This window comes from Leucoraja erinacea, chromosome 32 (genome assembly GCF_028641065.1).
Source record: "Leucoraja erinacea ecotype New England chromosome 32, Leri_hhj_1, whole genome shotgun sequence".
In the NCBI taxonomy this organism is placed as follows: domain Eukaryota; kingdom Metazoa; phylum Chordata; class Chondrichthyes; order Rajiformes; family Rajidae; genus Leucoraja; species Leucoraja erinaceus.
The window spans coordinates 17,834,015-17,847,908 of record NC_073408.1 but is presented as its reverse complement, the minus strand read 5'-3'; the positions used below and the strand labels follow the sequence as shown (position 1 = coordinate 17,847,908).

Sequence of the window (13,894 nt, the reverse complement as noted above, 5' to 3'; positions counted from 1 at the left end):
TTCTGCCTGACATACATGGCATACATCACTTGCCTATGTTTAATCTTCCTAATAAAGTTTAAAATTTTAGATTACCAGTACCTTTCCATTCCTAAATATCACACCAATTACTTTAAAGTCATCTCTATGATGTCTACTTTACACACACTATCATGATTTCTGTCATCACATAATATAATCAAAATGCTCTAGTTTAAAAACCTTTATTCTCATTTTCAATCCATTATATTCCAATTTTTCTTATCTTTGTAATCTCTTCAAACCAGTGACTTTGCTTATTTTCAGTTCTGACATCTCGCATGTTGCTGATTGTTACAACTTTTATTTGGAGGCCATATGCATGGTTGCCTTTTGTTAAAGTCCGATTTGTTTCAAGCAGATAACAACACAAAAGTTACTAATACAGTAACGTCTTTATTTCGCCAGGCGGCTGTGGGACGACAGGCTCTGAGTGTGACAATACAGACTACATAGCTCCTCATGTTCCACACAAAGATGTAATCTTCAATCACATGTACTGATATCCCAATAATCATATGTTTATATTATCCCATAATATTCTTCCGATTTAAATCGGAATTCGGATTTTGTTTTCCTGGAAATGAATCTGATTTTTCTCCTCGACTAAATCCCTTGATTCAATTAAACCTCGCCTCAACTAAACCTCACACCTCACTACAAAACCTCGCCTCGACTAAACTTCACCTCACACTTAAACCTCAACTCGCCAAACCTCGCCTCGACTAAACCTCCCACCTCACGACTACACTCCGCCTCACACCTAATCCCGCCTCGACTAATCGGCGCCTCTCTCCAGATCCCGCAGGGGGGGATGCGGCTGCTGTGGGTGGGGCGGGGCTTGACATCAACGCCAGTGCGAGTGCAACCCTCCCCTCCCACCGGCTCTCTCGGGCAGTGCGCCTGCCCCGCTCTCCGTGCTCGATCCCGCCCTCCCGGTTGGAGTCGCTCCGCTCACATGATGTGCCGCAAATGGCTGGAGAGTGGTGCTATAAATAGCGGGGAGCGGGTGAGAGGTGGCGATTAATCGAGGCGCGGTTTAGTCGAGGCGGGTGTGAGGTGGAGTTTGGTCATACGGTGGGAGGTTTAGTTAAGTTTAGGTGAGGTGGAATGAGGTGGGGTTAAGATGTGAGGTGTGAGGTGAACTTTAGTGAGGTGTGAGCTTTATTTGAGGGGCGAGGTTTAGTGCGGTACGGTTTAGTTGAGGATAGGTTTAGGTATGAGGAGAAGTTTGTTAGTGACGTATCGTCGAGGTGAGGAGATTAGTGAGGTGAGGAGATTAGTCGAGGTGTAGGTGTGTAGGTGAGGAGAAATGATGGTAGGTGAGGTGAGGAGTTGGGTATCTGAGTCGGGAAGGGAGACCGAGGTGCTGCTGAAGGAGACGAGACCACTGCCTTCTGTGGCAGAGAATTCCACAAATTCACAACTCTCTGGGTGAAAAAGTTTTTTCTCAACTCAGTGCTAGACAAAGAGACATTTCAGGTAACATTTTTTGTAAAGATTTTTGATGTATGAAGTCATTTATTGAAACATATAAGATTATTAAGGGATTGGACACGTTGGAGGCAGGAAACATGTTCCCAATGCTGGGCGAGTCCAGAAACAGGGGTCACAGTTTAAGAATAAGGGGTAGGCCATTTAGAAAGGAGATGACCCAGAGAGTTGTGAATCTGTGGAATTCTCTGCCTCAGATGGCAGTGGAGGCCAATTCTCTGGAGGCTTTCAAGAGAGAGATAGCTAGAGCTCTTAAAGACAGTGGAGTCAAGTGATATGGGGAGAAGACAGGAACGGGGTACTGTGGGGTGAATAGTGGTGCTGGCTCTAAGGGCCAAATGGCATACTCCTGCACCTATTGTCTATTGTTTATTTCATCTATCTATCTATCTATATTATATATATAAAACTCTCGCCCCATCCGACCGCCTGCCGTCCGGAGCCCTTCCTCAGATTCAGATTCAGATTCAGATTCAATTTTAATTGTCATTGTCAGTGTACAGTACAGAGACAACAAAATGCATTTAGCATCTCCCTGGAAGAGCGACATAGCAAACGATTTGAATAAATAGTAATACGTGTCCGGGGGGCGGGGGGGGGGGGGGGGTGGGGGGGTGGTGGTGATTGGCAGTCACCGAGGTACGTTGTTGAGTAGAGTGACAGCCGCCGGAAAGAAGCTGTTCCTCGAACTGCTGGTTCGGCAACGGAGAGACCTGTAGCGCCTCCCGGATGGTAGGAGGGTAAACAGTCCATGGTTGGGGTGAGAGCAGTCCTTGGCGATGCTGAGCACCCTCCGCAGACAGCGCTTGCTTTGGACAGACTCAATGGAGGGGAGCGAGGAACCGGTGATGCGTTGGGCAATTTTCACCACCCTCTGCAATGCCTTCCGGTCGGAGACAGAGCAGTTGCCATACCATACTGTGATGCAGTTGGTAAGGATGCTCTCGATGGTGCAGCGGTAGAAGTTCACCAGGATCTGAGGAGACAGATGAACCTTCTTCAGTCTCCTCAGGAAGAAGAGACGCTGATGAGCCTTCTTGATCAGAGTAGAGGTATTGTGGGTCCAAGAGAGGCCATCGGAGATGTTGACTCCCAGGAACCTGAAGCTAGAAACACGTTCCACCTCCGTCCCGTTAATGTGGATGGGGGTGTGCATGCCGCCTCTGGACTTCCTGAAGTCTACAATGAGCTCCTTGGTCTTCTTGGAGTTAAGGGCCAGGTTGTTGTCAGCGCACCATGCTGCTAAGTGCTGGACCTCCTCCCTGTAGGCCAGCTCATCGTTGTTGCTGATGAGGCCAATCACCGTTGTATCATCTGCATACTTGATGATGGTGTTAGTACCATGTACAGGTGTGCAGTCATAGGTGAAGAGGGAGTAGAGGAGGGGGCTCAGCACACAGCCCTGTGGAACGCCGGTGTTCAGGGTGAGGGTTGAAGAGGTGTGCTTGTCTAACCTCACAGACTGGTTAGAAAGTCCAGTATCCAGTTGCAGAGGGAGGGGTCGATGCCCAGGTTACCGAGTTTGGTGATCAGTTTTGATGGTATAATGGTGTTGAATGCTGAGCTGTAATCGATGAACAGCATTCTTACGTAAGTGTCTCAGTTGTCGAGGTGGGAGAGGGCGGAGTGAAGTGCCGTTGAGATGGCATCCTCCGTACTCCTGTTCTTGCGGTAGGCAAACTGATAGGGATCCAGTGTGGGGGGTAGGCAGCTTTTGAGGTGTGCCAGGACCAGCCTCTTGAAGCACTTGGTGATGATGGGGGTAAGTGCAACTGGGCGGAAGTCCTTGAGGCTTGCCGCAGTGGAGTGTTTTGGCACTGGCACGATGGAGGTGGTTTTAAGGCAACTGCTTGGGCAAGTGACAGGTTGAAGATGTCAGTCCAGATGTCTGTCAGCTGCGCAGCACAGGCCCTGAGCACGCGCCCGGGGATGCCGTCAGGGCCAGCAGCCTTACGTGCATTAGTCCTACTCAGTGCCACGTACACGTCGTAGGGGGTGAGTGTGAGGGGTTGGTGATCGGCAGGTAGCACAGTCTTGATGGCTGTCTCTAGATTGTCCCTGTCGAAGCGGCCATAGAAGTGATTAAGCTCCTCAAGGAAGGAGGCGTCGCTGGATGTGGGGGTGATGTTGGAGGGCCTGTAGTCCGTGATGGCCTGGATGCCTTGCCACATGCGTCGGGGGTCGGAGTTGTTGAAGTGCTCCTCAATCCTGAGCTTATGGCAGTGCTTGGCCTTCCTGATGCCCTGCCTTTGGATTTGCTCCCGCCGTGTGATGTCACAATGCCCGATGCTCGCGGACATCCAATTGCGATGCCCGATGCTCGCAGACGTCCAATCGGAATGGATCCATTTGCATGTACGGCTTCCGGCCGCGTTTCTTCCTTTGATTCCCCGCAACTTCGAAACCGGACGCAGAATCGCCGACATCTTTTCCATTTCGGAAGAGATTTTGCTTTTCTTTCAAAGTATCCGCTCCTCATTACATTTCATCGTGTTTAAGTACACGTTTTTAAATTAAATCCTTCACCCCCCCCCCCCCCCCCCCCCCCCCCCCCCCCCCCCCCCCCCCCCCCCCCCCCCCCCCCCCCCCCCCCCCCCCCCCACCCCCCCCCCCCCCCCCCACCCCCCCCCCCCCCCCCCCCCCACCCCCCCCCCCCCCCCCCCCCCCCCCCCCCCCCCCCCCCCCCCCCCCCCCAGAGGTCCCCCCACCCCCCCCCCCCCCCCCCCCCCCCCCGGAAGGGGAGCAAAATTCCCGGCCGGCCTTCCCCGGTGGTCCGGGGGGAGGGGTGGGGGCCCGGGCCCCCCCCCCCCCCCCACAAAATTAAACCTGGCAAAATTCTGGCTTCTCACCCACAGAAGCAGCACCAGCACCAGCCCCTGGTGAATCGTGTGATGTCACAATGCCTGATGCTCACAGATGTCCAATCGGAATGGACTCATTTACATATGCCTTTGCAGGAGCCCCAGCCCATGGTGAACGTTCCATCATGTGATGTCACAATGCCCAATGCTCAAATACATTGTTGCCATAGAGAACGCTCAGCGATTATTCGAATTCTTCACTAACCGTCATTCTGACTTTGCTTGTGAAGAGAAAAGTCCTGAATTGCATTTGTCTGATGCAGGAAGATTGTTCCAGATGTTGGGGAAGTCCAGGGCAAGCGGGACACAGTTTAAGGATAAAGGGGAAATCCTTTAGTACTGAGATGAGGAAAACATTTTTCACACAGATAGTGGTGAGTCTCTGGAACTCTCTGCCACAGAAGGTAGTTGAGGCCAGTTCATTGGCTATATTTAAGAGGGAGTTAGATGTGGCCCTTGTGGCTAAAGGGATCAGGGGGTATGGAGAGAAGGCAGGTACAGGATACTGAGTTGGATGATCAGCCATGATCATATTGAATGGTGGTTCAAGCTCGAAGGGCCGATTGGCCTACTCCTGCACTTAATTTCTATGTTTCCCTCTCCTCACCCCTCTCCCTCTCTCCCCCACCCCCCTTCCCTCTCTACCACCACCTCTTCTCTCCCCCACCCCTTCCTCTGTTCCTCTTCCACCGCTCCCCCGTCCCTCTTCCACCACTCCCCCGTCCCTCTTCCCCCACCATCTCCCACTACCCCCCTTCTCTCCCTCCTCCTCTCTCTCCCCCTCACTCTTCCATCTTTCTCTCCTACCCACCACTCTCTCTCCCCCCTCCCTCTCAACCAACCCCCTCCCCCTCCACTCTTTCCCCCCCCCCCCTTCCCCCACTCTACCCCCCACCACCCCGCCCCCTCTCCCCCCCCCCCCCTCCCCCCCCCTATCCCTCTTCCATCCCGTCTCCCCCTACCCCTCTCCTCCTCCCTCCCCACTCTTCTCACTCTCTCCCCCCTTCCCCTCCACTCTCCCCCCTCCCCCCTCTCCCCCCCTCTCTACCCCCCTCCCTCTCCCCTCCCCCCTCCTCCCCCACTCTCCCAATTCCCCCCCTCTTCATCCCCACACCCTCCTCCCGATCTCCCTACCCCGCCTCTCCTTTCCCCCACCCCCAAATCAATCCCTTTTCCCCCTCCCCTCTCTCTCCCCTCCCTCCCCCCCACCACCATCCCCCCCCCCCCTTGGTGAAAACCGTGGTTGGAGGGAATCGTGAGGCGGGGCACCAATGGTGACCCCCCCCCTTCCCCCCCCCCCCCCCCCCCCCCCCCCCACAACAAAACGCCATTTTGTCGTGTTTATGTACACATTTTTAATCAAATCCTTCTACCCCCCTCCCAATATTTCAAAATAAACTGGCATCTCACCCATAGAATCAGCCCCAGCCCCAGCCCCAGCCCCTGGTGAATGTTCCATCGTGTGATGTCACAATGCCCAATGTTCACAGATGTCCAATCGGAATGGATCCATTTACATATGCCTTTGCAGGAGCCCCAGCCCATGGTGAACATTCCATCGTGTGATGTCACAATGTCCAATGCTCAAAGACATTCTTGCCATAGAGGGAGTACAGAGAAGGTTCACCAGACTAATTCCTGGGATGTCAGGACTTTCATATGAAGAAAGACTAGATAGACTCGGCTTGTACTCGCTAGAATTTAGAAGATTGAGGGCAGATCTTATAGAAACGTACAAAATTCTTAAGGGGTTGGACAGGCTAGATGCAGGAAGATTGTTCCAGATGTTGGGGGAATTCCAGAACAAGGGGTCACAGTTTAAAGATAAGGGGGAAATCCTTTAGGACAGAGATGAGAAAAACATTTTTCACACAGAGAGTGGTGAATCTCTGGAATTCTCTGCCACAGAAGGTAGTTGAGGCCAGTTCATTGGCTATATTTAAGAGGGAGTTAGATGTGGCCCTTGTGGCTAAAGGGATCAGGGGGTATGGAGAGAAGGCAGGTACAGGATACTGAGTTGGTGATCAGCCATGATCATATTGAATGGTGGTGCAGGCTCGAAGGGCCGAATGGCCTACTACTGCACTTAATTTCTATGTTTCCCTCTCCTCACCCCTCTCCCTCTCCTCACCCCTCTCCCTCTCCTCACCCCTCTCCCTCTCTCCCTCACCCCCTTCCCTCACTACCCCACCCCCTTCCCTCTCTCCACCCGCCCCCTTCCCCTACCCCTCTCCTCCTCCTTCCCCACTCTTCCACGTCTCTCCCCCTCCACTCTCCCTCCCCCACTCTTTCCCGTCTCTCCCTCCACCCCCATCTCCCCCCTCCCTCCTCCCCTCCCTCCCCATCCCCCCCCCTCTCCCCCACATCTCTCTCCCCTTCCCCCTCTCTCACCCCCTACCCCGCTCTCCTTTCCCTCCCAAATCTGTCATGTTTCCTCCTCCTCCTCTCCCCCTCCCTCCCCTCTTCTCACCCCCCCACCTGTGAGTTTGGGGGTGGTTAAATTTGAGTGTGATGCCGCAGCCCCCACTCCCCCCCCCCCCCCCCCCCCCCCCCCCGCAAACGCTGTTGGGGAAACAGACCCAACGGGTCTGCACTTGGTCTAGTGATATATAGATCTTTGGAGGTTATTTTACTGGTTATATGTTTGAAAAATTCCAAGCTTCTGTTATGCAAACTACCAGCAATAGGATCCACCCGGGTGGGTGTCGTTCCGTAGTACTGACCAATACACCAAAATTTTACTTGCATAAAAAGAGGTGATTGGTCCGATTCCCTGTAAGTCAGGATCCTGGGCGTGTGATTGGATGGTGATCTGGATTGTGATTGGTCAGACTCCCTGTCAGTCAGCAACGCACTTCTGTGCTTCAGATACTGTTCAGGGTCTTGCCGTTGACTGTAGACTTTCCCCTTACATTCGACCTGCCAAAGTGCAACACATCACACTTGCCCTGTTACTCACAAACTCTCCCTGTGACCTCTCCCTCTCTCCCCATCAGGGAGAGGAGCCCTGTGCCAAAAGTTATTCAGAGTTCGCTGGTAATTTGCACAGTGGGCAGATTCTTATCACCGGCAAACCAGGTCGCAAAGCCTTCATCCGAATCATTTTCTATCTGTCCTCATGGAGAGCTATCACCATTGCTACTCCTGCTGCCACTGCCCCCTGAACTACCTTCCGTTTGGGTAGAATGAAACCCCAGCAGTGGAAGGATTTAGTAGCTCAACCGGTGTCTTCAGCATTCTCCTTATCTCCGTCAGCACTTTTGTATCACCGCTGAGCCCTGGGGAAGCCTTAGTTGTTTCAAGGTTGTTTTAACCTGTGCAGACAGTTAGTTAAAATGCTCGTCTCCAGCACCAGTGCGATACGCTGTCGTAATTCTCTCCCAGAAATCACCGCTGATTTCCTGGGTAAGGGTCTGCATTCAATTACTTTGCCCATGTCAATAGGTTGTTTCAGGCATTGAGTCAGGACAGGGTCATCAGGGTAAGGTTCCTCGATGGCATCATGCTGTTTTCCTTTTTCAGTCTTCTTTGATTTATATCCTGTCCCTCTGGTGCTCTGCATTGTTTAACTCTCTCACTGCTGGATTACTACTCTACCTTCCTCTTCTGCCTCAGCCCTTTCCTTTCTTCTTTCTCATCTTCCTTTTCAGTTTCCGAGTCGCTATCAGTATCATCTTCTTCTGGGGGTGCCACTTTCTACTCCCTTCATGGCCCCAGCCAAACCGTAGCCTCTTACTCAGTCTTCAGAGATAGTTTCCAGCAAGATCCTGCCGACTACGCCAATATTAAAGTCCGATTCGCTTCAAACAGATAACAACACAAAAGTTAGTAACACGGTAGCATCTTTATTTCGCCAGGCGGGTGTGGGAGGACAGGGTCCGAGTATGACAAAACTACTCGTGTTCCACACAAGGATGTAAAGTTCAATCATATGTACTTGTACCCCAATAATCAGCAAATCAGCAATTCTTTATTTTACAAAGAATTGTACAGCCTCTTGCCTTGTCTATATAGGGTAATATCAAAGATTGACAGTTTCTTCCAATAGAGGAAAGGTTATGCCCATATATGGTTTTGCTTGGAAAAGCTATTTCTTATTTTTGCAGATCCAAGCGGACTTGTTTTTTGACCTTGTTGATTCAGTGTCTTTACATTACAATATCTGGAGTAAAGAGTAAAGACCAAGTGTCCTGAACATCTTTCTGAATGTTTATGTCAGAAGGGCAAAACATCTAGTGTTTTTATATTGTAATCTTGCTCGTGTTTATATCATAAGACAAGACATCTGGTATGTTTGTACTTTAATCTTGCTGAGTGTTGAGACGAAAGGTTAAACATTCATTTTGTATACTTCTAAATCTACAGCAGAATCAATTTTGTAACTTCTATTTCATTGAACTCTTTCACTTTAGAAGTTGATCGAAAGTAATTGGCTTCTTACTTCCTTTCAGATACTCTGAAAAATCATAAGATCATAAGTGATGGGAGCAGAATTAGGCCATTTGTCCCATCAAGTCTACTCCGCCATTACACCAGGGAGATCTATCTCTCCCTCCTAACCCCATTCTGCTGCCTTCTCCCCATAACCTCTGACACCCATACCAATCAAGAATCAATCTATCTCTGCCTTAAATATATCCATTGATTATGCCACCACAGCCTCTGTGGCAATGAATTCCACAGACTCACCACCCTCTGACTAAAGAAATTCCTCCTCATCTCCTTCCTAAACGAATGTCTTTTAATTTTGAGGCTATGACCTAGATTGTCCCACAAGTGGAAACATCCTTTCTATATCCACTTTATCCAAGCCTTTCACTATTCTGTAAGTTTCAATGAGGTCCCCCTATCAAATCCAACCGCGTTCACCACTGGGTGGCGGTGGCTTAGAAGCAAAATGTTTATTATGACTACTCATGAGCTGTTATACTATATTGCTGATCTATTTATGAAAGCCGTGGTTACTATTTAATTACTATATTTTAATTTTTACAGGACCTGGCAGAGCCTTTGGAGGGACTGCAAAAAATATGCATAAAGAAGCCAGCCCATTTCACATCAATTTCCCAAGACACTATTTCTATGATGCTACAGGTAAAGTGCAAAGTTTACACAACAGGAAGAACATCTATAGCAGCAAAACAACTTTAAAAAGTGTGGTGGACTTGACTACTAGCATGGGGGCAATCATTTATATGCAAATCTACATCAGCGATGTCCTTAACTGGGCTATTACTAAGCAGAGACTGTAGTGCAACTCTCTAATAATGAGGTGCTGCACTGGTGGACTCCATTGAATACAGTGACGGAAATCGCAATCAAAATATGGAGGGGAACGGGGGACAGGGGGGACACAATTTGTTGGCGACCGCGCACGCAAGCGCACACTCACACGCGAGGCTTCGGAGGCTCAATCCAGCGCTCAATGCAGCTCAACTCTGCCTGTCTCACCGGGTTAACGTACAGCCCTGCCTGAACTGATGGGACACCAGCGCTGCTTCTCCGCGCTGGCTGTAAACCTGGGCCATATTTCCCCCAAGCCCAGGCAGGGTTGTAGGTTAACCTGGCGGGACATGCAGAGTTGAGCAGGGTTTTGCGCTGCTTTTCTGCGCTGGCTGTGGGCCTGGGGGTACAGCTCCTGTCTGACTCCAGTGCCGGAGAGGCCGGGTTCGATCCTGATTGAGGATGAGGCGCAGGTCTGTGCCGAGAGTGTTTTGGCATATCTCTCTCCTCCAATCACCGCACTCTATCCTCAGTCCCACACCCCCGCTCCTCCCTCTTCCAATGATCGCGTTGAATCATCATGTCCCGCCCCCATTGCCTGCTGACCGATGTCTCTCTCGTCCAATCGGCGCCCTCGATCAGCAGTCCCACCCCCACTGTCTCGCGGAAAGCGGAGATTTCACTGGGTTTTAAAATCCGGATTACAAAAACCTGGGGGGGGGATCGTCCCCCACCTCTCAAAACAGAGAGGGAGGGGTAGAGAGAGGGAGAGGGTGGGGGGTAGAGAGGAAGGGGTATGTGGCACTTGGCCTCGCAGGGGAGGGCTGGTTCCCGAACGCAATACTCCACCATTCACCCACAGGTCCCAATACTCAGCATTCCCTACAAAGGGGGGGAGTGGTGGTAGAGAGGTTGGTGATAGAGAGGAAGGGGGTGATAGAGAGGGAGGGGGGCAGAGAAGGAGAGGATAGAGAGTTAGAGGGAGGGGAGTAGAGAAGAAGGGGGAGGGGCTAGAGAGGGAGACTCAGCGTGACAGGCAGCATCTCTGGAGAGAAGGAATGGGTGGCGTTTCAGGTCTGAAGAAGGGTCTCGACCGAAAATGTCGCCCATTCCTTCTCTCCAGAGATGCTGCCTGTCCCGCTAAGGTACTGCAGCTTTTTGTGTCTATCTTCAGTATACAGAGTCGCCTGTTTGGCACCATTTCCAAGATCCAGTCGTAGTAAGTGCAGAGGTCTTGACCTGATCATGAAGGTCTGTTGTCCTGCCGGCGTTGCAGGGTCGGCCGTGATGAGTGTTGCCGTTGGTGTCTCTGTGGTATCTGGGTAGATTGGGGTGAATCACAGAATGGATGTTGGATATCTTTGTATACCAGTGCGGCGTTTATGAGTTTGAGGATGCGACATTCAAGGTGTCCGAGGAGATTACTCCCTGCTGATGAAGAAGGTCGTGGAGAATCTGGAGAAGGCCAAGGATCACACCTCCAGCCCAAAAGTGGAGAAGATGCTGCTGCACTACAACCGTAGATTCACCACCTGCTCCATCGATGCACAAACATCTTCCGGTACTCCTTGCGTAGCAGTACGGTGTGGCGCAGCGTGAGATAGCACTCTGGTTTGTAGTCCGTCACCTGTGAGTAGCTCTGCGCCCTGCCCGACTCAACATCCGCAGTGCTTTTGTACACCTGCAGCTTCCTGAGGAAGGCCTTGATGGCGGCCTTGCCCACCGTGCCAATCTTCTCCTGGTCCAGGGTGCTGATGGCGTCGCGTTTTTCGTCGGCACCGGTGATCTGCCGCACGGTGACCAGACCCTCAGCCACTTCCAGCGGCATCTGCAGGATGGCAATGCAAGCCTGCATGTGGGCCTGCCTCCACTTCTGGGTTTCTGAGGTGTAGAACTCCAGGCTCCCTTCTCTGGATTCACCAGGCTGGTATCAAAGTTAAACTTGTCCTTGTCGTCCTGGATGAAGAGCTTCCCGCTGCCGTGACCCAGCAGCTCGACCTGGTCTTGGAAGGAGGGGTCTTTGCACGATGTACAGGTCCTTGTTGCGATCATCTAGGAAGGTGAGTTTCTCCTTCTAGGTGTAGTAGGCCATTGGCAGTACATTACCGAGCGAGACGTTTTTGAACGCCACCGTCTGACGGATGTTGTCGTAGTTAGGGATATTGATGTCAGGTGGGATGCCACTGCCAGCGAAGGTGAGCACGTCGCGAGAGGTGAAGTCGATCCCAGCGTCGCCGAGCGGGTTGGAATGTTGTAGTGACCCTCGCGGCCGGAGTGTGCGAGTGGATTGTGACGTCAGTCGTAATTTTTTCCCTTCAAAATTAGGTTTGAAAACTTTAATATTTTGAAGCTGTTTTTAAAAGGTTAGTAACTTGAGAAATATAGGTTGAAATGCGACGGGAAGATTTTTATCCCGTCCACGGAAAAAATGTGAATGGCATGTGTGAAAATGGGAAGGCTGTCTGGCCAAGCGTTTTGCAAGATTAAAAGATAGCCAACAGAACCCTGCATACATACAGACATTTAGAATGTTAAGAAAAAAGGGAAGAGTTTTAGTACAATATCCATAGATTTAAACGATACAAAAATGGAAATAATAATAAAATTGTTTTTGTAGGATAAGGTAACGCGCGCAAGACAATATCGAGAAGATGCCACCACAGATGTCAAGACAGTGCCAGTGGAGGAAATATCCCAAGAGTTAGTTGGGTCCGCACCAGAACAAGGCGTTTCAGACACCACAAAGTTGACTGATGAGGCCTCTGTGGTAGTTCCAATAGAAGTCACCACATCTCCGATAATGGCAGCAGGTCCAGAAGAAAGTTCTTTGGAAGTCACCACTTCTCAGGCGGCTGCAGTAGCCCCAGAAGGAAGTCCTGGTGAAATAACTGAGACTCAACCAATCACAGAAGCATCAGTACCAAGAGAAATTGAAGACACTGCATCTGAATTTGTCGCAGATGCATCGAATCGAGGTCCTTTGGAAGAAACAACCCCGCAGGTGATTGCAGCACCATTAGAAGGAGAGTCAAAGGAAGATGAACCTACTCAAATGATTGCAACAACATCAGCACAAGATGAAAAAATTCCATCCTCTAAGGAACCAAGTGCGGTAAGTAACGGTTTAGCTTATCAATCTAACAATGAGTACATTGTCTTACAAGCATTCTTTATTTTTATAGGTTGTGGCCTAGAAATGTATTGAGGCAGCACAAAAAAAGCAGTGCTGTACAATTGAAATTTGCATTATCTTGGAACAGAACAATTTTCTCCACATTTCTGGAAGCATTATCAATCCATGGGAAATTTCCCTCTTAGAAACATAGAAAATAGGTGCAGGAGCCCTTCGAGCCAACACCGCCATTCATTGTGATCATGGCTGATCGTCCTCAATCAATAACCCATGTCTGCCTTCTCCCCATATCCCTTGATTCCACTAGCCCCTAGAGCTCTATCTAACTCTCTCTTAAATCCATCCAGTGATTTGGCTTCCACTGCCCTCAGGAATTGTGGCAGGGAATTCCACAAATTCACAACTGTCTGGGGGAAAATGTTTTTTCTCACCTCAGTCTTAAATGGCTTCCCCTTTATTCTAAGAGTGTGGCCCCTGGGTTCTGGACTCGCCCAACATTGGGAACAATTTTCCTGCATCTAGCTAGTCCAGTCCTTTTGTAATTTTATATGTATCTATAAGATCCCCCTCATCCTTCTAATCTCCAGTGAATACGTCTAGTCTGTTCAATCTTTCCTCATATGAGTCATGCCATCCCAGGGATCAATCTCGTGAACCTACGCTGCACTGCCTCAATCACAAGGATGTCCTTTCTCAAATTAGGAGAACAAAACTGTACAAAATACTTCAGATGTAGTCTTACTAGAGCCCTATACTCCAGAAGTGGCTGAGCTGGTGAACGGCTATAGCTCGCCTGCAGTCCGTTTGTTTTAACTTTTTTGTGTTGTTTTTTTGTGGGGTGGGGGGATTGAAACAGGGCTTGCTGTCTCTCCCTTCGGGGGAATGCGACTTTTTTGTCGTATCCCCCTTCTCTGCCTCTGTCTGCGCTGAGGCCTAATGGCGGAGCTGGCGGCCTCGAGGCTCCGGAGGCAGCCTGTCAGGACTCGCCCTGGGCTCACTCCCGTGAGGGCGGCCCAGCTCGGGGCTGGAACGGCGCTCCCGTGAGGGGCCGAGATGCTCCCGTGAAGGGGCTGTGACGCTCCCGTCGGGGCGGGCCAGCTCGAGGGTGGAACGGCACTCCCGTCGGGGCGGCCCAGCCCAAGGGAAACGGCACTCCCGTCGGGGC

General features: G+C 50.7%; 1 protein-coding gene across 2 annotated transcripts in view; it reads left to right on the top strand.

The window, feature by feature from the left end:
- The window catches only part of spa17 (sperm autoantigenic protein 17), a 49,210-nt gene that overhangs the window by 18,830 nt on the left and 16,486 nt on the right, over positions 1-13,894 (top strand). For both annotated transcript variants that reach the window (XM_055660817.1, XM_055660816.1), the window contains exons 4-5: positions 9,369-9,467; positions 12,214-12,708. In XM_055660817.1, the coding sequence (XP_055516792.1) occupies positions 9,369-9,467; positions 12,214-12,708 (594 nt within the window). The remainder of the gene's footprint in view (positions 1-9,368; positions 9,468-12,213; positions 12,709-13,894) is intronic.